This window comes from Beta vulgaris, chromosome 9, assembly GCF_026745355.1.
Source record: "Beta vulgaris subsp. vulgaris cultivar EL10 chromosome 9, EL10.2, whole genome shotgun sequence".
NCBI lineage: Eukaryota > Viridiplantae > Streptophyta > Magnoliopsida > Caryophyllales > Amaranthaceae > Beta > Beta vulgaris.
The window spans coordinates 34,391,189-34,415,513 of NC_079210.1; the positions used below are offsets into that span (position 1 = coordinate 34,391,189).

At 37.0% G+C, this 24,325-nt stretch overlaps 1 protein-coding gene and 2 long non-coding RNA genes across 3 annotated transcripts; 2 read left to right on the forward strand and 1 right to left on the reverse strand.

Moving 5' to 3' along the window:
• Positions 1–1,397: 1,397 nt before the first annotated feature.
• LOC130590115 (uncharacterized) lies at positions 1,398–2,456 on the reverse strand. The gene is made up of 2 exons (XR_008967782.1): positions 2,024–2,456; positions 1,398–1,833 (listed from the first exon to the last, which is right to left on the reverse strand). It is a non-coding gene; the product is annotated as an uncharacterized LOC130590115 (long non-coding RNA).
• Positions 2,457–6,970: 4,514 nt separating this feature from the next.
• LOC104903574 (cyclin-dependent kinases regulatory subunit 1) lies at positions 6,971–8,484 on the forward strand. The gene is made up of 4 exons (XM_010691621.4): positions 6,971–7,169; positions 7,295–7,391; positions 7,497–7,557; positions 8,106–8,484. The coding sequence occupies exons 2-4, from the start codon at positions 7,339–7,341 to the stop codon at positions 8,253–8,255; spliced, it is 264 nt and encodes an 87-aa protein (XP_010689923.1). The 5' UTR covers positions 6,971–7,169; positions 7,295–7,338; the 3' UTR covers positions 8,256–8,484.
• An 856-nt stretch (positions 8,485–9,340) lies between these two features.
• On the forward strand, positions 9,341–16,485 carry LOC125493486 (uncharacterized). The gene is made up of 3 exons (XR_007270083.2): positions 9,341–10,594; positions 11,479–11,975; positions 15,466–16,485. It is a non-coding gene; the product is annotated as an uncharacterized LOC125493486 (long non-coding RNA).
• The last annotated feature ends 7,840 nt before the right edge of the window (positions 16,486–24,325 follow it).

Here is a 24,325-nt window from a genome sequence, read left to right on the forward strand (position 1 = left end):
ATTTACTCGCATATCATTGAAAGAAATATAATACATGATACTTCTACTTGCTAGTCAATATAATATTACTTCCTTGCTTATCCCATACATAGGGAGTAACATCAACCTTTTCCTCTATATTCAATTACCATATACAACCATTATATAAAAGCAAGAAGAATTCAGATTTTACAAGAATAACAACAATGAATAGAGTTATACTAATATATGGTAACTAAAATTATAAAATGGTCCAAGATTTGTACTAAATACACCACTATGGTTTAAAATATTTATTTCAAAATTTTAAAGTGTACTTGATTTCAAGATATAGAATAGCTAAGGTAATTATACCTCCTAGGTAAGGAAGTTAATCACAACATCGACGAGAGCCTTCCTAATCCTAGACAGAACTTGTCACCCCAACACATCTACACCTTTCATCTTTCCAAATAATTAAAAAAAATACCTTTTTTGTGGTACTAGCAAGATGCATCTATACAAATTGTAACAAAAGAAAGCAATAAACTTGACAGCAACCATTTATAATGCAAATGTGAAACTCTATATGTCCATCTTATATCTACCCATCAATTTTAATGGTCAACTTTCATCTTTTATAGTCCTGGAAAACTGATGCCACTTTATAACACCCGGCCCCCTAATTACTCACTTAAAAATAAATAATTTAATAAATAATATTTGAGTAATTAAGAGTATTGTCGCCACGTGACTTACACGCTTGCGGCAATCAACTATTAACTAACCCAAATAACTTGCAGCGGAAGACTTCAACCAAAATAATAACAACTCTTTATTATTAAAAGTAAATATTGTCTCAAATTCAATATAAATAAAACATCTCTAATATAGGTGAAGATCCCCCTTCCTAGTATGCTCCCATGCACATCCAAAATTCACCTGTAAAACTGCGTGCAAATAGCACTAGTGGAAAAAAAACGAAAGGGTTGCAGTTAAAACAGCCCTAAGGGCTGCATTTTTGGCCAGCAACCCTTTCTATAGAAGCGTTTTTAAACCGCAGCCCTTCACAATGAAGGGCTACAGTTGAGGCCCAAAAACGCAGTCCTTTCCTATTGGAAGGGCTGCAGTTTTCTGCTTAAAACGCAGCCCTTCTTTGTACAAAGGGTTGCGATTTTGGCACAAAACTGCAGCCCTTTCGACACCCATAATTAAAAAAATAAAAATAATTTTTTTTTTTGACATTTTTTTACCCTTAAGTATATCAAGAAATTTACAATAGGGAAAATCAACAAGAACAGTAGAAATTTATAGATCTAAAAATGAAAAAAAGTACTCCCCACTGAGGTATTTATCTTGTTCACAATGCTGGCCTATAGATCAGATGAAAAAAAATACTAGAAAGAATCACTAAGATTGAATGCAAGTGAGACCGCAGAAGAGAAAAGGCAGATAACTATGCGAAGGATTGACCTTAAACTCGAGAGAGTGACAACAATATAAACAGAGAAGTGGAAGAAGAAGACAATAACTAAAAATACAAGCACACAAAAGAGAGAAGAATAATCAACCTTCAGAATTTAAGGCCCTTACAAAGTGAAATCTCCATCCTATTCCGAGAAACAACAAACTATAGCTTATCAGTTTTCTTCTGCATTCCCTGAAATCTGCAGCCATGCTTACACTTTACTACAGATTCAATTCTTCATGAATTTGACTTCCTTGAACAGGGACTACGGCCATAGCGCTTTACACCTTCTTCTAGAGAATAAGCATTAAGTAACATAGATGCTTAACCAAACTAATTGTCATTTTCCAGCAGTTGGATCTCCATCCTTCCTTCCGCGAGATGCCTTAACGTATACCATTATGCTACTAAACCATTTACACAATATTCAAACTTAGTTAATCTCTTAAACAAATTGAGGAAATAATCGACAAAATTTTCGAAGGAAATATCACCAGCATCCTTAGCTTCTTCAATATTCTCTATTGAAACGTTCTTGACACTCGAGTGTATTCTATTTTATAAAAAAAAAAAACTGGAAAATTGTAACAATATTACCATATGTAATTTCAGAGTTCAAGCCTCTTCGATCTCGTGATGTTTTGATCACCAACAACATCATGTCTAGACCTTCCGCTGCTCATCACCGGAGAAGAGGAAGATGATGAGGAAGAGGAATGAAATACGAACGAGGAGGACGAACGAACGACGAACGAGGAGGACGAACGAACGACGAACGAGGAGGACGAACGAACGACGAACGAGGAGGACGAACGAACGATGAACAAGGAGGACGAACAAGGAAGACGGATGACGATCTCGTCTGTAAAATGTTGCTGCAGCCGGAGGGTGAAAGAGAAGGAGGAGAAGGGAGGAGGGCGAGAGAGGAGAGAGAATGAGGGAGAGCAAATTGCATTGTGAGAACCCTAGCTAGCCCACTTAACATTTGAAGCCCGCGAATTCATTTCAAATTTTTTTGGAAAAAAAAGCCCATAAAGGGTTGCGTTTTTTAAAAAACGCAGGCCTTTATTACTTATAGGGCTGCGTTTTAAAGAAAACGCAACCCTTCCTTTTTTTCCCCTAGTATAGGTATATAAGGCAAAGCCATATAGGAAAAAGAAAATATGTGTCAGTATACAAATAAGTACGAAATGTACAAGATAAGTAACACATTTGCTAGTTCGTAACAATTTATATTTCGAAAAGTCCATCACTAATAGTTTAAGAATAACTTTTTTATAATAAACTATTTCCAAACACTTAACTAATAATTCAAGATTAACCTTTAATAACAAACTCTTTCCAAATAACTTGGATAAAAATAATCTTGAAAACAATTCATGTTTTCATTTTCCCTTCCCTTTCATAAGTGTGTGCACCCCCGAAGCTAGCCGTCCTATCACAGATCTATATCAAGGGGTAACTATAATTGTCAACAAGTGAGATTTGAAGCATAAACCTTTCTTGATGTTAATCAAGTGGTAATAATAATATGACTTGTAAGTCTTGGATAAATCTTCTTTTCTCATAAACAACTTTTTGAACATTTAAAGTTCATAAAAACCAATCAAATCATTCCTTGTAATAATAATTTAATTTTCCAAAAAGGATAACAAAACTTTCATATAAAAGTGATTGATAAAATTATTCCTAGATTTCACTTTCAAGAGTGAATAATAAAATGTTGTAACCATTTTAAACCGAATTTCTAAATCTAAATCCATTCAATCATTAAATCAATGAACAATTTTAACACATACATAAAACCATATTTCAAAAGATCTAGCTACATAACATACCTTGATCCTGCACATAGAGTATACTAGTATCTTCACGTAGTCTTATGCTTGTGCATTCTCCTAACCAGCCAATTATATGAAAATCATAAAAGTAACTTATCACATGAACTTAATCATGAATTTAAATATGAATAACCTATCGTGAGAATAATATTTTGGCAAAACTGGCCTCAACACCCTGAACTATAGCGCTGGTGCACCAAATAGCCTCAACTAAGACTTATAGCCATAACACCCTAAAGTACGGACTTGGGTGCAATACGTACCATAAAATGAGGTCAGTTCTCACCGACTATAAGTCGAGTGCTAGATATTAGGCAGCCGTAGAAGCGTTTTCCTTTATTGTAGTTGAACTTTCAAGTAGTTTGGACTATTGCAGGCAATCGATATCGACAATAAATCCTACCATTACTTAAACTAGTATTTGAATTCGTCTTGAAAATTAAAGATAAAGATAAGCTCGTTATTATTATGCGGATTTCAGTCTTTCATAATTTATGATTTATTTGGGAATAAAGAGGAAATTTGGGAAAGTAAGAGGCAATTGGGGGAAGAAAGTCTTTGTCTTTAATTGAGGAAGGAGAAAATGAAAGCATGTGCCTTCTTTTTGTTGAAGTAAAAAAAAATAAACGTTAAAAAAGAAGAAAATAAGAAAGGGAGGAGAATTCAATGAGTGTTTCGGCACCGTCCTTATTTATAATACGAACTGCACCTAGGTCCGTACTTTGGGGTGTTCTGCGTATAAGTCGTAGTTAGGGTTGTTTGGTGCACCCGTGCTATATTTAAGGGTGTTAAGGCTAATTTTGCCTAATATTTTTCAGTAAGAAATATGAAAAAAAAATTCTTGAACCAAATAAAATTGAAATTTGAATAAAGAATACAAAACTAAAATAGATTCAGAAGAGAAGGATTAACCTTGAAATAAGAGAGTTTGGATTATTCAAAGTTTTTGTGTGGAAAAGATGGCTTAAGTGATTTGGTATTTATAGGAGTAGAATAGGTAGTACTTTTTTTTTTTGAAAGAGAAATTTCATTAATTGAAGGCCAAACGATATCTACAATAGATATTAAAGAAAAACAAGATACAATTAAACAAGATTAAATCAAATTCGTCTTCGAAGAAACTATAATGAACCAAATCGAGCAATACAGCGCAACCCCCTTGTATTTGCTGAATCAAACAGTTATTGATGAGGAAGTTTATCATTTTGACATAGTTTGGGAAGAGCATTCTTGATCGAACCATGTTAACCGCATCCGAAATTCCAATACCTTCATGTTGAGTCTCGAACTTCAACCAATAAGAACAATTTCTCATACCTAAAAACAAAAAAACTACACTCACAACTCCCATAGGGGAGAAGGAGATCTCCAAAACAGAGACTGAAAACCCCATAATAGGGTTTGAAGATATCTCATAAAGAGATACTAATTTATTCAACAAATCAAGAAAATGAAATAAAAACTGAAAATCAAAGCGCAAAAGGGGCTTACCATGGATGAAATCATCCATAGAAGCCCCTAACTGATGAAGAAGGGGTAGAGGAGGCTAGGGTTTTAGAGAGAAAAAAGAGAGAGGGTTTTTTCTCACTAAGATGGTGCTTAGTTGTAGAATAGGTACTACTTAATTTCCAAAATTAAATAGTTTATAACCTTCAACATAAATTAGTAGATTAAACCAAGATTTGTAACCTACACATTAATTAGGGAGCTCTAAAAAATCAAGTCGTCGGCCATCCTTTTTAAATTTCCTTTTTTTGTGTGTATTTTGAAAACACCATCATTTAAATGTTTTGAAAAAAACTTATTTAATAAATTTTTTGACTAGGCTTTAATTTCAGAATTTTGACAAATTAAATATTGGCGCCATCTACCGCCAAAATAGTTTAAAACCTGGAAATTACTAAAATATCCTTTGCTTAAAATATTTATTTTAGAAAATAAATATTTAATTATTTAAATAAATACTAAAATATGGGGCACTCCGTCAAGTTTTTTTTATCTTCTCACTTGGAAACTTGACGTCATTCATAATTAGGATGAGTCTTCTCAATTTTTAAGAAAAAATATAGTCATGTTGGGTGTTGTTTGATTTGTCTCAATTATTACTTTATTAATATTTGATCGTTATAATTTTTACAAATATATAATGAAAGATACTTAAATTCAAAGAGGTGCATTGGAAGACGCTTACAGAAAAGTGAGAACGAAAAAAAAAACCTAAAGGGACTAGTACATAGGGTATGAGTCGGTTCTAGCCATACCCCTAGATCCGAACCCTAAAATTTTGTCCATGGCCCGTCGAACTGGGGTGGGCCATGGACAAAATCTAAAAATTTCAGGCCCGGCTGACCCGCCATTCACGAGTCCGGGCCTGATCCGACCCGAAATTACCCCAAGCCTGCGGGTCGAACCCGTGAACAGGTCCGGTCTGGCTCTTGTCCAGGTTTACACCATGGATGTGCATGGACCCAATACCGACCCAGATCTAGTTGGACCCGACCCATTCTAATGAGTCAGGGTCTAAAAAAACTGAGACCCATTGGGTCTGGATCGGATCTGGGTATATGTGTTAAAATTCGAGTCTGGTTCTCATCATTTCAGACTCAGATCCGACTCAGACCTGCCCCGTAGATCCATTTTCGTTTACATATTAAATATATTTATTATATGAATTTTTCACCATATACCCCCGATAAATTTTTTTATTCACCATATACCGTTGATGTTTTGAAAATTCACCTTATACCCCCCTCAATCTCTTGATAATTCGCCATTTGCCTTTAATGATTCACGATTATCAATTTTTTTGGTCATTAATAAACCTTATTTAATCCCTATTTCACTCATTAACCCTAACAGATTAGCATTGAAACAACACCTCAGTCCAAAAAAGAAGAAAAAGAGTCATGGAGGAAAAGAGCTAAAAGGGGTTTTTCGTGGTGTTTCAATGATGTTCAATTAAGGCCAACGACTCAAATAGGGGTTAATTAGGATTTGGTAACGGAATCAGGGGTTAATGATAAAAAAAAGTTGTTAATCGTTAATCATTAAGGGCATATGATGAATTATTGAGAAATTGAGGGGTATACGATGAATTTTGAAAACATCGAGGTATACGGTGAATAAAAAAACTGTCGGGGTCCCGGGGATATATGGTGAAAAATCAATTTATTATAGTATAAAATATATAAAGATGTAATAATACTTTTTAACAAGAGTCAAGTCAACTTATTGTGGATATTTTATTTTTAAATGTTTGTACAAGAATTAAACTACGATTTTGTTTTTATTGTTTTAATAACTCAAAAAACGGGTGTAAAAAATTCGCAAGTTAAAAACAATAATCGAAACTCCTAATAAGCTTGAAACCTGTTTTAGATCCAGGAGCCACGGAATCCATTGTATTTGGATAAGGGTCTGGATTTTCTAGACCATGTGGATTTGGGGCGAATCTAAATCTAAGTCCAAATTTACAGGTTTAGGTATGAGTCAGATATTCTAGACCTTGTATACCTAAACGGGTCTAAGTCTAAATTTAAATTTACGAGTCTGAATCTGGATTCAGAACCCATCGCAAACCCGACCCATTTTCATCCCTGATCTATCCCCCACATTAAAAGTTCCCAACGGTCATCCAATAGAAATTAGAAAGTATATAAACTCACCTTAGTAGGCGGGGAAGTATCACATTCAAATTTCAAATTCCACAAAAATAAACCCTTAAAAATCCGAAACAACCCTCCATTTCTAGAATAATCTTCCAAAATAACCTCCCGTATAAACTTTCTTTAACTCTTTTTAACTTCACTTTCCACCCTCTAATATTCCCGTTCCCATTTTAATTCTCTTCTATTTCTCATCCGCTCCTCTTGCCCCCACTCACTTTCTCTCTCATCCTCCTGGTATGCATTTTCTCTCTCCTAATTATTTTTTCTTCAAATTCAAACAATCCTTAAATTTATAACCGAGTTTTAGTTTTTTCTTGATATTTGATCATTGATTTTAGTTTTTTCCTGAATTTTTCCAGTTTTTGCTCAATACTTATATTCAAGAGTTAAATAGAAGAAGAAAATGGGTCAGATCCAGTACTCTGAGAAGTACTTCGACGATACCTATGAATACAGGTGTGAGTTATTTGGTTGATTTAATTTTTTGTTTGAAGTTTTATTTTGTGGTGATGGAAATTAGGGTTTTGATTTTGGGGGTTAAGTTTGTTGGTTTGATTTCAGGCATGTTGTTCTTCCAGCTGAAGTTGCTAAACTTCTTCCTAAGAATCGCCTTCTCTCTGAGGTTAAATTATCTCCAATTTTATTTTATTTTGTTTTTCTTTCCATTTTTAATCATTTTGTTTTGTGGTTTTTTCACCGTAACTTGATAGAATCATATAATCATATAATCATATAATATATGTAAACTAAACTTTGGATTTAAATTCACTGCTTGCGATTCTAATTTATGTAATTGTATTAGGTTTCGTGAATTTTGGATTGATATTATTGATCTGAGAATTGAAGTAATTGCTATGATTTGAATATTTTCTGGCAATTTGCTAGGTCTTACCACCCTGGCACTGCGTTTCTATTTGAATTGGTATTTATGTTTTATGAAGTAGGAAAGTGATGAAGAGACATGAAAATTGACCTATTTTTTCTATCGAGGGTTAGGAATTGAAATGAAATGGTGTATAAATGAACTGAATAAGTTGTATTTATTCGAAATCGGAGTAATGCCTTTTCAAAGGTGAACGTTGATGTCTGATTGTAGATTAAGAGGTATTCGTGTATGAGGGGAGGGTTAACATTGAAGTCTGATTGTGGATGAATTGGGTGATTTTGCAGAATGAATGGCGGGCAATCGGAGTTCAGCAGAGTCGCGGTTGGGTGCATTACGCGATCCACCGTCCTGAGCCACACATAATGCTGTTCAGGAGGCCACTGAACTTCCAGCAGCAGCAGGAAGCTCAAGCTCAAACCATCATGGCTAAGTGATAAGAATACGACATGTCATTGGGTGTTGTAGAACGTTTCTATAACTCTAGAAATGAAGCCTAGTTTTTTTTATGGTGGACTGTCTTATCGTATAATATGCTTTTAAACAAATAGATGTTGTGAGCTTGTTCAAGCATCTGGGTTTGCTTTTAAAACAAATAGATACAATTGGTACTCCACTGTAATTCTGTTGTTTGAAAATGATGTGCTGGTTGCTGTTTGCTTTCAACTGTTTTTTGGACTTTTATCTCTCACGTTCAAGTACTTTAATAAATGCTTGGCTTTATGGACTTTTGCTTTTTGGGTCCTTGGGTCTTAATCACAGAAGTGATTTGAAATAGGGGCAATGCTACATCTACCCAGTGGGTAGTTAATTCACTAGAAATGCAACATTAAAAAACTATTAGAATTGATGAGTCGGATCCCATTATTATTATTTTTTTTTACAAGGTTTTATTTTTATTAGTAGTGGGTTGTTGATCCACTGGGTAGATAAAGTTTTTTCTGAAATAGCGTGGCTTGTACTAAAATATCTTGTTTAGTTTAACTAAAATTTTGACCAAACAGAGTTTCTTGTTTTTCCATGTTATTTATAGTGTTGGTGTGCTTTTGTTTAGAGAGGGATGGATGGATGGTCATAGGAAGTCGATGATGTTTTGGTCATTTGCGAGGTAGTTTTTGGTGTCACCTCATTACTTTGGGATAAAAGCTAGGTTTGATTTTTAACAACTTCTCATAGCAACTCCAATGATGCAAAAGGACTTGTTAGTAATTTTGCAAAATATTTAGCTAGTTGCTTAACTATTGGAGCATAAAAAGGAGTTTTGCTTTGCTAAGCAAATTGGTTCTATAGAACAAATTGGCTTAGCCAAAATGTTGGGTCCCACAACAAATAGAGTGATAATTTATATATATAAAAAAAGGAAAAGGTGATTGTGGGACCTACCTAAGCAGCAAGTTTAGTTAAGAGCAACTTCAATGGTTAGCTAAAACAATACTTGGTTAAAGATGCCACATCATTTTCCTTAGCTAATTCTATCTTTAGCCAACTTTTCTTTAGTGGTTTAGCTAAACTATTTTGTTGCTTAGGTAGGTTCCACAATCACCTTTTCCTTTCTTTATATATAAAATATCACTTATTGAAAAGCTATTTGTTGGGTAGGACGCGATATTTTGGCTAAGCTAATTTGCTCTATATAGCCAATTTATTATCAAAGCAAAACTCCATTTTGTACTCCAATGGTTAAGCAACTAGCTAAGTATTTTTGCAAACTTGCTAGCAAGTCCTTTTTTTGCACCATTGGAGTTGCTCTAAGCCACTAAAGGGAAGTTGGCTAAAGATAGAATTAGTTAAGGAAAATGATGTGTCATCTTTAGCCAAGTGTTATTTTAGCTAACCATTGAGTTTACATTCGATAGGTCATGATCCCGAAAAAGTTTGCTCTTTCGCTTATATGTCTTTGTCGTTAATGCGCTGTTGCAATTATATGATTCATTACAAGTACCCTGTGGCTTGTACCCCGCTTTGTTCGAGAACTCCTGTAATAAGACTGGCCGAAAATAAGAGAAATACGGTTATGACGAACTTAGAGTGTAAATGACTTCTTTCTATTACTATGAAGATTATAAAAGGTGTAAATACTTTCTTCGTAGATTTTATTGAAGGAACTATTATAAAACCTGATGAATCTGATAAAGACTTTAATCGTTCGATGTGATGTGATTATTTGGTGATTTGATGGCTGGTTAATTCAATAAATGAAGATTTTACTGAAAATTTTAATTTTGTTGAGAGTTCTTCTTAGCTATGGCATGAAATTTGCGAATACATTGCTCAATCTAATGGACCTTTGATATATTAATTACATTGGTGGAGCCACATTGGGTCACGTGACCCCTCAAATTTTTAAAAAAAATTAAAGATTTTTCATGAAAAAAAAATGAAACTAGGGAAAAGCACAAAAGGCACGCTGCACTCTTAATGTCAGTTTCTGCTTTTTGGCCCACTTGTATATGTTTATTAATTATAGTGCTCCCAAACTTCCCAACTCTCAATTCTTATCAAATTTTAAATTAAATTAAAAATCATTTAATTTTGAAAACTACCAGTTTCTCTCTCATTCCTTTCCCAATACAGTCAATTACTCAATTCTCAATTTCTAACGCTAAAAAAAAATAAAATTAGCCCACTCATTGCCTTCTCACACTCTTACTGTCGGCTGCCCAGTCAACATTCAGGCACCGCTGCCCGCACCGGCACTCCGGCAGGCGGCACCGCAGCACCGCTCCTTGCCTCCTCCGACCAGCCCGCAGGCAGCCATATCGCAACACGCCAACAGGTATTATTTTATTAACATTTGCAGAATTTAAATTTTAATTCTTTTACATTATTTATTTCCTAACTCCTAAATTGTATATTTAAATCTTATTTGGTTGATATTAATTGTAATATTTGCATATATGTGTGAATTTTCGAATTTGTAAGGTGTGATAAGGGATTGGTGCATTTAGTTTATTAGTTAGTTTGTTGTTTTTTTTTTTTTTTGTGAATGTTGTTGAATTTGTGAAATGCAAATTTGTATAAATTAGGTAGTGGTAATTAATTTATAATTTTCTATGATTATTTAGTTTCTTTATGATGGTAATTTATTGATTGATTTTCATATAGTTTAGTAGTTAGTTTATATGTGTTAATTTGTGTTAAATAATGAATATAGGAAAGGATGAGTGATACACCTAGATCAAAAAAATGAAGATTCTTCGAATGCACTTGTAATTTTTTTTTTTTGTTTATGTAATTTTTTCTTAGTTTGGAATGTATTGACAATGAATATTAGACAATGTGTCTTTGCGTTGTAAATTTTTCAATATTGAATATCCTTTGTATTTTTTGTGACCCCTCGATTTTGAAATTCTAGCTCCGCCACTAATTAATTAAGACGTGAATGGGACAATTTAAGGCAAGAAAATCAATCGATAATGGTGTATTATGGTAAATTGAAAAGATTTTGGGACGAATTACAGAACTTGAGGAGCCTACCTTCTTGTGCTTGTGGAATTCTTAGTAAATGCAGTTATAGTTTTTTAAAACATTTAGCTAATTTTGAAGTTGGAGAAAAGTTAATGCGGTTCTTACTAAGCTTTAATAGTGTCTCTCCTTAATAGTGGCTCTGATAATGCTCAGTAGCATACTTGTAATGGATTCATTGCCACCTATATGTAGAGCATTTTACTTGGTACAACAAATGGAGAAGCAAAAAGAAGTCAGTAGCACGAATAGTGGTCCTGGTGTTCATGAAGTGAGTGCATTTGTTGCACAGAAGCATCAATCTTCTTCTTATCATAGGGATAAGTTCAAGAAAGATTGGAAGAAGGACAAGTAAGATAGGTTTTATGATTACTGCAAGAAGCCGGGACATACCAAGGATGTATGTTTTAAGCTGGAAGGTTTTCCTCCTGATTGGTTCACTAAGAAGCAAAGTCCATCCGGTTCATCATCGAGAATGGTTGCTTATGTTCATACTGAAATTGTTGATTACACATAAGACAATCCTCTTGACTATGCTGGAGGACCTTCTTATTCACATGACAATGCTGACAATGGTCATGATGCTCTGATGATGCAAAACATAATGTAGGAAGAAATGAAAGTTATGAAGGGCAAGCAGATTGTTGGAGAATCTTCAAACAATCATCATGGAGTCTATGCCAATTGTTCAGGTATAATTTCTGAAAACATGATATCTTTCAAGTCTGATGTTTGGATTATTGACTCCGGACCACATATCATATGACCTTTGATAATAACTTAGTCATTCATAAGAAAACTTTGAGTAATATGATTGAGGTTGGACTACCTGATGGCAGTTGTTCTTATGGTTCTGAAATAGGAGAAATTGTTATTTTTGTTGACTTGATAATTCTTGATGTGCCTTTCGTTCCTATTTTAAAGCATAACTTGCTTTCTATAGGAAAATTAATAGATGTATCTACAGTTGAAGTGGTGTTCAAATCCTGTGAGTGTGTCTTCTATGATTCTGCACATACTCAAATTCTCGTTGTTTGTTCCTAGTTTTAAGCATAACTTGCTTTCTGTAGGAAAATTAATAGCTAGTTCTACAATTGAAGTAGTATTCAAATCCTCTGAGTGTCTTTTGTAATTTTGCAGATACTCAAATTCTTGTTATTGGTCATAAATCCAAAGGATTATACTTACTTCATTCATCTAGATCATCATCTCATCACTCATCTCAAACACATTCTTCTTATTCTGTTGTCACAAATGTTGCTGTCACTAACACTTCTCATTCAAAAATTACACCTAAAGTTTTTAAACAACCTTCTGAATACATTAGTTTAATGCATGCCAGATTAAGTCATATTTCCATGTCAAAAATGAAACACCTTGATTTCATTTCTTGTGATCATTTAAGTGATTATTTGATGCTTCCAGCCAGAAAGGTGATGGTGCTCTTTTGCAAATCTCATAAGTGACCAATGAACCTTACTGATGCAAGACTCTCCGATTCCCCTGTTGGTGTTATTGAATCAAAAAAGGACGAGATCAATCGCAAAAGAAATGAATCTTCTTCCCCGTAGATAGAATCTTCAATGAGTGGAAACAAGCATATATGTATTGTTGCTAAACATCACAAAGCTCCATTATAAGAGAAGTCTAAATAGAGAAAAATCCTATTTTGACCTTGTTCATCTTGACCTATGGGGTCCTTATAAAACCAAATCTATGTCTGAAGCCTCATACTTCTTGACCATTCTTGATGATTACAGTAGGTGTAAGTGGACATTTCTTTTTGACAATAAATGCAAGGGTATAAGATTGTAGCATCATTCTTCATACAAACTGAAACACAATTCAACATCGAAATCAAGGCTATTAGTTCTGATAATGGCAAGGGAGATCAGTCAAAAGCAATGTCTCAATCTTTACATGAACAAAGGGATTCTTCACCAAACTAGCATTGTAGGTAGACCTAAGCAAAATGGTCGTGTAGAGAGAAAACATAGACATTTGTTAGAGGTTGCTAGAGGTTTAAAATTCGATGCCAACTTACCTACTAAATTCTGGGGAGACTGTCTCCTCACATATAATTTTCTTATTAATCTCATGCCCTCTTCTATTATAGATTGGCAAACTCCTTCTGAACTTTTGTTTCACAAAAACCCATATTACTCTATGTCAAAGGTATTTGGTTGTCGTGCTTTGCTTATAACATGGATAGAGCAAAAGATAAGTTTAGTCCTAAAGCTAAAAAAATGCATTTTCATAGGGTACCCATTTGGACAGAAAGGCTATAAAGTGTATGACTTAGATATTCACAAATGTTTCACCACCAGAGATGTGATTTTCCAAGAAACTGTATTTCCATTCTTCTAACACAACATAGTCTCCTGTTCCTACATCTTCCTTGGTAATCCAGTTTGATGATCCTTTGGTTATTTCTCTTCTCTTCGTCAGCCTCAAACTTCTTTTTTTCCCACCTCACATGAACTTTCTAATCACACTCCTACTATTCATACTTCTTCAGTTGATCATTCTGCTCATTATAATGTACAACATTCTACTTATGTTTCTGATACAAACTCATTTTTTAACAATAATTCTGCTCATTCATCCTCTTCTATTCATCATATTCCTGACTCATCCTGTTTCCCACTCTTCCCATAATGATATTACTAAAGTTATTCCACCTCCTGTTAGATAATCTCATAGAATATCAAAACCTCCTGCCAAATTAAAAGATTTCATTTGTCCTACTCTACCTCTTTCTTCCACTACAAATTCTTTTCAAGCTCAATTCAATCATATTCCTTCATCTGAACCTACTTCATATAAACAAGCTAGTAAATTTCCTGAATGAAAAGCAGCTATGCAGCAGGAATTGGCGGTTAACTCCGTTACCTTAGTTACCAAATAAAAAAAAAGGCTATTGGCTCTAAATGGGTGTTTAAAAGTAAACACAAAGCAGATGGTAGTATTGAGAGATATAAGGCTTGACCGGTGGCTACTGGTTATCAACAGGTTGAAGGTGAAGACTTCACTCATACTTTTTCACCTGTTGTTAAGCTTGCAATTGTTAGAGTTATCATTTCACTTGCCACAACTAAAGATTGGCCTCTTTGTCAATTGAACATCAATAATGCTTTCCTCGATGGGTGTTTAGAAGAGGAAGTTTATATGATACCTCTTCTTGGATATGAGAAAGCTGAACACAATGAAGTATGTCATCTCAAAAGATCCTTGTATGATTTAAAACAAGCATCAAGACAATGGAATAAAGAACTTAGTAAATTTCTTGTCTCTCATGGTTTTGTTCAGTCAAAACAAGATTACTCCCTGTTTATAAGAGACTTAGAAGAAGAGTTTATTGTCATACTTGTCAATGTGGATGACATGGTGCTCACTGGTACATCTCAATCTTAAATAAATGTAATGGAGCTTACTTTAGATCAAGAGTTTACTACTAAAGACTTAGGTGAACTGAAGTACTTTTTGGGTATTGAAGTAATTAGAAATGCTTCAGGAACCTTGATTAGTCAAAGGAAATACATCAATGACATTATCAAGGACTTAATACAATGTGATAACTCAAAGCCTGTTTCTTCAACTTTACCAAAAGGTTTGGTTCTTACTAATTTGGGAGATATTTTGGAAGAGCCTGGCTTTACAGGAAGCTAGTTGGAAAACTCTTATACCTTAACATCACTAGGCCAGATTTATCATATGCCACACATCACCTTAGACAATTTCTAACATGCCCTAGAAAATCACATATATGCAAGAAGCTATGTATGTGGTTCTCAAGAGCACACTCAATTTTGGTCTTTTTTGTTCTGCTAGCAATGATCTTAATTTATTTGCCTACAGTGATGCAGAGTGGAGTACTTACACTTTCACTAGCAGGTCTCTTAGTGCATATTGTATATTTATGGGTTCTCACTTGGTATCTTGGAAAACTAAAAAGCAAAAAAAATGTTAGTAAGTCATCTGTTGAGGCAGGGGATAGAAGCATGTCCAGCACAACTTCTAAGGTTGTTTGGTTAGAAGAATTGTTGCAATACTTGAAAGTTTTTGTTCCTTTACCTATTTATTTACAATGTGATAACACTGCTGCTGAACACATTGCTCAGAATCCAGTGTTCACGAAAGAACTAATCACCTAAAGAGAGATTGTACTATGTATGTGAGCAGATTAAGCTGGATTCCTACAGACTTGTCATATCTTCAGTCAACATCAACTTGCAAATTTATTGACAAAATCTCTTCCTGGTCCTCAACATCATAATCTTGCTTCCAAGCTTGGAATTGTTGATCTCACCCATGTCCAGCTTGAGGGGAGGATATGAAGATTGTAAAGCTATAGATACTTTCTTAGTAGATTGTTGTTGTAATAAACAGTGGCGGATCTAGCGTGGGTTCAGTGGATTCAATTGAACCCACGTGGATTCGGGACAAAAGCAGGCAAACTGGGGAAAAACAAAAATATAATATATATAACACATCGCCTTATATAACTCAAAGGTATTGTAGCTCAATGATAAAGCATGTGTACTACTATTTGCTCTTCCGCTCAGTGATCTCAGGTTCGAACCTGGTTAGTGTGTGTTGTCTTTTTCCTTTTTTTTTGTCCGCCCTTTAGGCTTACGTCTTTATATTCTTGGTCTTTTTTCTTCTTTTTTTTAATCCTCCCTTTATTTTTTTTATGCTCTCTCTTTTATCTATGATTCTCTCCGTCCTACCAAGTACAAATGTAGTAAAAGGTAAGATTTTGTTTAATTTTCATTATCTTTTTGTCCACGTCATGTTTATGTTAGCTAATTGTTAAAGTTTCATATTTTGTTATACATATACGTGTATATATATAGTTTTAACTTTTAACACTTAATTGATAAATTAATTCAATGAAAAAAGTCTTAATAGTTAATACTCAATTCGTAGTTTGTATAACTCTGTAGCTTGTTAAAAAATTGATAGTCTTTAATTACTATAAAAAAATAATTACCATATTTTTTTTTGTAATTATGTAATCAAGAATGAAAGTCACGCTAAGTACAATGGTTGAATGGTTTAATTTTTTTCCTTTTCTTTAAAAAATTACAACTCCAAATAGAAAAATTTTATTTGAAAATTATATTAAAATTATTCCGAACCCACGCGGCCCAATTCGTAGATCCGCCATTGGTAATAAACAAGTTGTTAATCCTTATTGTACCTAACTTATATTTTCTATTAGCTAGTTTGTTAGCTACTATTATTATAAAAGGAGAAATCCTTTCTCTCTCTTCTGAAAGAACTATAACTCTTCTTTCTGTCCATCAAAACGACTTTAGTTTTCTCTCTCTGATTCAATTCAATCTACAATATTTGTTGGGCCCAGGATTTGTACATTGGCGGCATAATTTGATTTTTCAAATAAAGCGCAGAGAGGACTCTGAGCATCAGTGACGTGGCAGACCCCATTATCAAGGAGATCAGTATTTCGGCGGTTGAGCAGAAAGAGGAAGTGGTTGTTTCCATCAGCTGATGTGGCCCAGGTCATGCGCAGGAATCTAATGAAATTATGGAAATATGCTCTTCATATATATATATATATATACATTACTCATTTTTTTGTAACCTAGATACTATTAACACATTCGCACACACATAATTATGAGATATCAGCCCTTTTCTCTCAGCAGTAGCCGAAAATTGTAGCCGAGAAGATAATCTAATAATACTCACACTTGTAACTGATCATTGTCATTGACAACGATTGCCAAATAGTGGATTGGTGATCAAGAGTGTCACACGCGGTTTTTCCTCTCATTGGGTTTTCCGCGTCTACAATTCTTTCGTTGTTTCTCCTTTTATTGTTCATTATTTGTTCTTGTTATTTATATTCGTTATTCTAGAAAGTATATAGATCTTGTTGATGGCTCCCCAATTCCTTTTGTGTACATACTACAAAATCGATATGAACAATTTGGCCCCCATCGTGGGGCCACAACAAGACTACTATACCTACTTTCATAATTTTCACTTTTCATTGCTTTGTATACATCGGTTTCTCGTTTTCTCCCCTCTTTGTTTTTTCAATTGCAGGCCCGTGGATCACCACTCAGGAGGTCATCGATGAAATCAATCGTGTGAAGGCAGAGATGGCCACATTGAAAGAAAGCTACGTCGCGTCTTGCATGGAGAATCAAAGTTTGAAATCAGCCCAACAATTCTCGAAAGGGCCGAAATCTCGCAATACTGGCGGCGTCCCCAAAATGCCCAACTTGGACGCCGAAGGATTTGAGACCCCATTGAATCACGCTATTAATGAAGACGACGTCGAGTCTTACAAGGACGATGGTAATGAAGATGGTGGTGGCGTGAATCCCTCATAGAGACCGCTCCAGATGCAGCCACACGCCCGCCTTGACGATCCTGTCCAGCAACGCCTGCAACAATTATAAGACATGATCCCTCGTATTCTAGGCGGTCCTCGACCTATGGAGAAAGCGACACCGAATAGCTATGCCGATTCACCCTTTGCTGATCCTATTGCCTTGATCGAAGTGCCCAAGCGATTCTTTGTTCCAACCATGAAACTGTATGACGGCACCACCGATCCAAACGACCATGTCGCTCAATATAAACAAAGGATGATCACTATTTCTATCCCGAAAAACAGGCGAGAAGCATGTATGTGCAAAGCTTTCGGCTCGACGCTGACGGCCCAGCATTGCAGTGGTTTATCAATCTCAATAATGGGACCATATCTTCTTTCGCTCAATTAGTAAATGCTTTTAATATGCAATTTGCTAGTGGCCGTAAAATCGAAAACAAGCTTGTGACTTACATAGAATTGTGCAAAAATCTGACGAGTCCTTGAAAGAATTTGTGAACAGGTTTAACAGGGAGACGGTGTCCATCCTGAATTGCGACGCCAGAACTACCATTGAAGCCTTTTGGCGAGGGTTGGATGAAGAGTCTGACCTCTACAAGGAGCTAACCAAATACCCCTGTCCAACGTTCGAAGATGCCCAAGCCAAGGCTTTAGCCCAAATCCGACTGGAAGAAGATATGCAATCGAGAAAGATGTACGCCGGCGCAGATAGCCGAAAGTTCACGACTACCAAGCAGAGCTCATGGTGTCAAAAACCCTATGAGAGTCCGCAGCAAGTTCATAATGTCCGTTAGCCCGGGCCTGTATGGGACTGGAAAAGCGATCCTGGCCTGCCGCCGAAGATCACTGAATACGGCTTCAACGTCGACACACCAGGTATCATAAATATATTACATTCCTTGGGTAACGCTGTTAAATGACCTTTCAGGAATGACAAATCGGCGCCCAAGCGCGACAAGTCCAAATGGTGTGAGTTTCATGGTGATCATGGCCACAACACCGACGAATGTGTCGCGTTAAGACGAGAAGTAGCTCACCTCCTCAAGTAAGGTCATCTCAAAGATCGGCTGACCGAGAGAGGAAAGGAGACGGCGTCCAAGTCCGAAGATCGCTGACATCCGCATTCGTCGCCGACACATGTAAAGGTAATCAATGTTATCAGTGGTGGATCAGATATCTGTGGACTAACCTATTCTGCAGCTAAGCGACACACACGAGATGACTTCAATCAAGACGCCGTCCCAAAAGAGATCCACCACCCGCGTGACATGAACTCGAAGCTATGCCCATCACGTTTGATGATGCAGATCTCGGTGATGACAGAGACATACATCACGACGTACTGGTAATATCCCTTACTGATAGTAATTGTTTACTGAAACGTGTGCTAGTTGATATTGACAGCTCAGCCAACGTCCTCATGAAAGACGTCTTGGAAGACATGGGTATCGATGAATGCGACATCGTCCGGAAATCTACTGTCCTCGTCGAATTTAGCGGCGAAGCTAAACACACTATGGGATAAGTGACGCTACCCACTTATGCTAAGGGAGTAAACATGCCAACTAAATTTTATGTCGCCGACTGTCCTTCTTATAATGTCATTTTAGGCAAGCCTTGGATTTATAGCATGAAGGTTGTCCCGTCATCATACCATCAATCGCTGAAATTTCCCACCAAGTGGGGGGTACAAGAGATCAAAGGGGACAGACGAATTGTTAAGGAGTGCTACAAGACTTCCCTCAAACCGCGAAAAATGGAGGCATAGCAATAACAGATGCAGGCGTTGGGAGAGCAAGATTTTGATGAACAACAAGTATATGAAGTCATACTAGATCCAAGCAATCCCGACCGAACTATCGAAATAGGGGCATCACTGTCTCCCGACGTCAGACAACAGGTAATTGAATTTTTGACGGCTAACGCTGACTGTTTTGCATGGTCACATGAAGATGTCACATGTATAGATCCTGACGTTAACGTCGACCCCAACTACAATCCCGTAAAACAGAAAAGACGGAAATTCCTCCCCGAGCGAAATCAAATTATCAATTACGAGGTCCAGAAATTGATTAGCACCAGTAAGGTAAGGGAAGTTAAGTATCCTGATTGGCAACCTAACGTCATTGTTGTAGGAAAAAAGAATGGCAAGTGGCAAGTTTGCATCGACTTTACCGATCTCAACAAAGCTTGCCCGAAAGATACATTCCCTTTGCCCCACATTGATGCCTTAGTGGACGCCACAGCCGGGCACGAGTTATTGACATTTATGGACGCGTTCTTCGGGTACAATCAAATACTCATGCATCCAGAAGATTAGGGAAAGATGTCTTTCGTACTATTAACAACAAATGGATCTTGCATGTAGGTGGATCCTCCAATTTCCGAGGCGCTGGGCTCGGAGTATTGCTGAAGTCGCCACAAGGGGACATCATAGCTCGAGCTATCAGCTGCGATTTTAAAGCCACCAACAACGAAGCAGAGTACGAAGCATTGTTAGCTAGGCTGACTCTGGCAAAACACCTGAACGCTACTGAAGTCGAAGCTTACAATGACTCATTATTGATCGTCAGTCCAATCAAAGGAGAATTCGCCGCTAAAGATTCTAAAATGACGGCATATCTAAACGTCGTCCAGATCAAGGTAAAATCGTTTAAAAATTTTAACATTTTTCAAATCCACAGGGATCAAAACATACAAGCAGATGGATTAGCAAATATTGGATCGGTTATGAGAAAGTCGGGATTCAAAAGTATACATATAGTGCACCTATCAACACCAGCGGCCGACCATCCGTTAATGATAGCGTTAACGAAATCACGACGACGTCACAAAGTTGGCAAACACCGATTATTTTATATCTCAAGGACAACATCCTCCCCGAAGATAAATTACAAGCCCGAAAGGTACGTTTTAAATCTTCAATGTACATTCTGCTTGACAGCAATGTTGTTAAAATCGAGATTCTAGTTTGAATCGAAAATAACCTTTAGAATCGAATCGTAGAATCGTAAGATTCTACAAACATGTATAATCAAGATATTGCACTCAATTTTGATTCAATATGCTAAAATTATAAGTTAAAAGACCTAAAGTTGGAAAAAATAGTTGTTTACCCACTATATTGACAATAACTAACAATATATATCTCTTATTTTCTTTCTTAGCATGATATAAACTTGCGAGGTTTTCGCTAGTCAATAGAAATGTATAGAATCGTTTAGAATCGTGAATCGAATCGTCTACCATATTTTGAATCGTAAAATCGTAAGATTATAAAATTTGAATCGTGATTTTAATAACTTTGCTTGACAGTGTGCTTTTTAGTAAGACTATTGCAGGACCTTATTTGAGATGCCTTGACGGCGGCGACGAGTGCCAACAAGTACTCCAAGAAATGCATGAAGGAAGTTGTGGTAATCACTCGGGTGGATGGAGCCTTCTAATAGAACCCTGCGTATGGGATATTATTGGCCGACATTACGCCATGACGCCAACTAGTACGCTAAGAAATGTGATGCGTGCCAACGACACACAGCTATGTCGCACAAACCAGTAGAGAAGTTACACCCTACTATCACTCCATGGCCTTTCATGAGGTGGGGAATGGACATCGTCGACAAACTCCCTCAAGCACTAGGACATAAAGTGTTTATGTTGGCACTAACAGATTATTTCTCCAAATGGATTGAAGCTGACTCCTTAACTCAGGTATGCGACAAAGAAGGTATTGCCTTTATATGACGAAACATCATTTGCAGTTTCGGAGTTCCTTCAGAAATCATCTGCGACAACGGTTCCCAATTCATCAGCAAACCAACCCATAATTTCTTGGTGAAATAGAATATACAGCTAAGTACCGCAACGCCTAGGTATCCCCAAACCAATGGCTAAGCTGAATCAAGTAATAAGTCTATCATCAAAGTCATCAAGCGGCGACTCAAGGCGGCCAAAGGTAAATGGGTCGAAGAGCTCCCGTCGATCCTGTGGGCAAATAGAACCACTCCTAAGACGGCGACGGGACATACACCCTTCTCCTTAGTATACGTCTGTGAATCAGTCCTACCCCCAGAAGTGCGAATCCCAACAGCAAGGTATGGGTTGTTGACACCAGAAAGGAATGAGGAAGAAATAAGTTACGACCTCGTCGGGAGTGAAGAGCTAAGGGAAGCTGCCCTTGTCCGTATGGCGTCGCAACAGTAGACAGTGGCCAGAAATTTCAATAAAAACGTCAAGGCAAAGACGTTTAAGGTAGGTGATTGGGTCCTCAGAGAAGTGTTCCAAAATACAAAAGAAATCAAGGCGGGAAAGTTAGCACCAGCGTGGGAAGGGTCGTATCGTATCCAAAAAGTGGTAGGTAACGGCGCATATAGATTAATTACCAAAGATGGCAAGTACGTCCCCAAGAAGTTGGAACGTCGTCCATCTCAAACTCTATCACTTCTAAGGGTTACTTCCATGACCATATAAGCATCTTCGTTGGTAAGTAGTATACAAGTCAGGTTAGTGAGACTAATGTATTCGAACAATTGACAACATTATTATCCTGGCATCTTTTCTGACTTAAAAGACAGTTTATTCTTTAAACGTAGAAGACGACGTCATTAACTATGACATCCGACAATGTCGAAACATCATACATACAGACAATTGACGCCGACACATCAGTGACGGACAACTAACGGGTGGTGATGTCATCCAACCATCGACGACGTCATTTGGACACAAAGTGGTTTCTACAATTACATTTTCAGCTACAGTCTAGAGGACCAGGAACATTCAGTTGGGAGAGGCGTTTTCCCCTTCATTGTAGCTGACGACCACATGATCTCAACATAAAGGTACCTAATACATGTACAAATACCATATGCGCGCGCAATTACATACATATGACATGCATTTAAACAAAGTGTTACCAATTGATACTTGCCACTAAAACAGTCATTAAATTCAAGAATTCCAAAAGCATCTTATAGGTGCTTCAGTACCAACACACATACCAAAGTATCCAAAGTTTGGTGACATAGCACCCCAAAACAAAGCAAAATAAACTGAAAACCAACAGAGTTTCATTCAGGTGTTAAAACACCTTGCAGGATTAAGAAACAGCTAAGCATGACCAGTGGTAGTCTCATGGACGCCTGAATCCGCAGTAGCAGATACGTCTGTCGCATTGACGCCCTCTAGAAGCAAGTCTTCAGGTGTCCCAAAGACTTCCAGAAATTGCCTGACGTCGGCTTCTAGAGTCCAAGATATGCCGTCTGACCTTCCATAAATTGCTTCATCAACCTCGCCTTCGTCTTTCATGTATAGCGGCTGGCGGCGTCCACTAATTCTTCGCGAAGAGCAGACACCGTCGCGTCCATCTCCTCCCTTAACGCCATCATTTCAGCCGCCTGAGCAACGTTCAACGCCTTCTCTTTGGCGACATCTGCCAAGGCCTTTTTCAATTTGGTCTCTGTCGTCGTTTGCGCGGAGATAGATCTCTTCTCCAGAGTAATAGCAGCACTGCGGAGGGCGAGAGAATTTTGCACAGCCTATGAACGATAACGGCGTCAGTATACATGGTAATCTGATAAATGAATTCCTACTTGTCTATACTTACATGAATTTGCAGGGCCAAACCCTCACTGGCGACGGTGGTCAGGGGCAAGCTTGCTAGACGACGTTGAGGCGCTGGGAACGCCAGCTTCTCCGCGGCCGGGAAGATGGTCAGTGCTGTAATCTCGCAAAAGTTACGGGGAAGAGTTATGGTAAACGTTTTGGCCCTTAGATGGTGGCGTCTTAGTCGGTTCGGGAGTGGTCGTTGGAATGGCAGGCTTGGGTGTTTGAGAAGGAATTATTGCTGACGGCGTCTTCATTACTTCTCCTTAGGTCTTCTTCCTCTTTTTCGCCCGTTCCAACATTTCCGCTTCAGAAAGGATGACGTTGGGAGTCTTGGACTTGTTAGACATTGTATTCTCTGTTGACAATATAGCGACACCGCGTGAGATGGAAAATTTGAAACACAAGATTGTAATAAAGAAGGAGATCTAGAACAAACCTGACGCCATTGGATGGTGAGAAGTTGTTGGTTGGATCGTCGGTAGTATCGATCGGAGCAGCGGTATTATCAGTACACTAGTCGGTGTCTTGTAATACCGGTTCACATTCAGAAGACGCCAAGTTGAAGTTGTTCCTGAAGGTTCATTCCTTGGCTGAGTATCTTTGGAGAAGACGGTTGATTTTTATTATGGTATAGTCTGTTTCTTCGATGTCTAGCGGGAGAATCTCTGCACAGATAAAGTAAATTTAGACGGCGTCAACTTCACAGTTCACAAAGTAATGAAATAACTGGAAAAATCAATTACCTCCGGCGTTCCACCCCTCATGCAAGAAATGGTAATTTTCCCCTATTAAAGACTTATCCACAAACACATACCTTTTCTTCCATCCTCTATCATTAGCGCTTGAATTCTCTACTAAAGATTTACACCTCGGTTTCAAGAAGAAGGTATATCTAGTGTTCTCCACTTTCCTTACTTCATACATATATAATAAATCTTCCAACCCAAATTCTAGACCCATGTCGGTGACTAGTTTGTCTATAACATGCACGACCCTCCATACCAGGGGCATGAGTTGAGCAGGGCTAAGTTCTAAAGTTGTGAGCAATTTGGTTATTAAGGGGTTCAA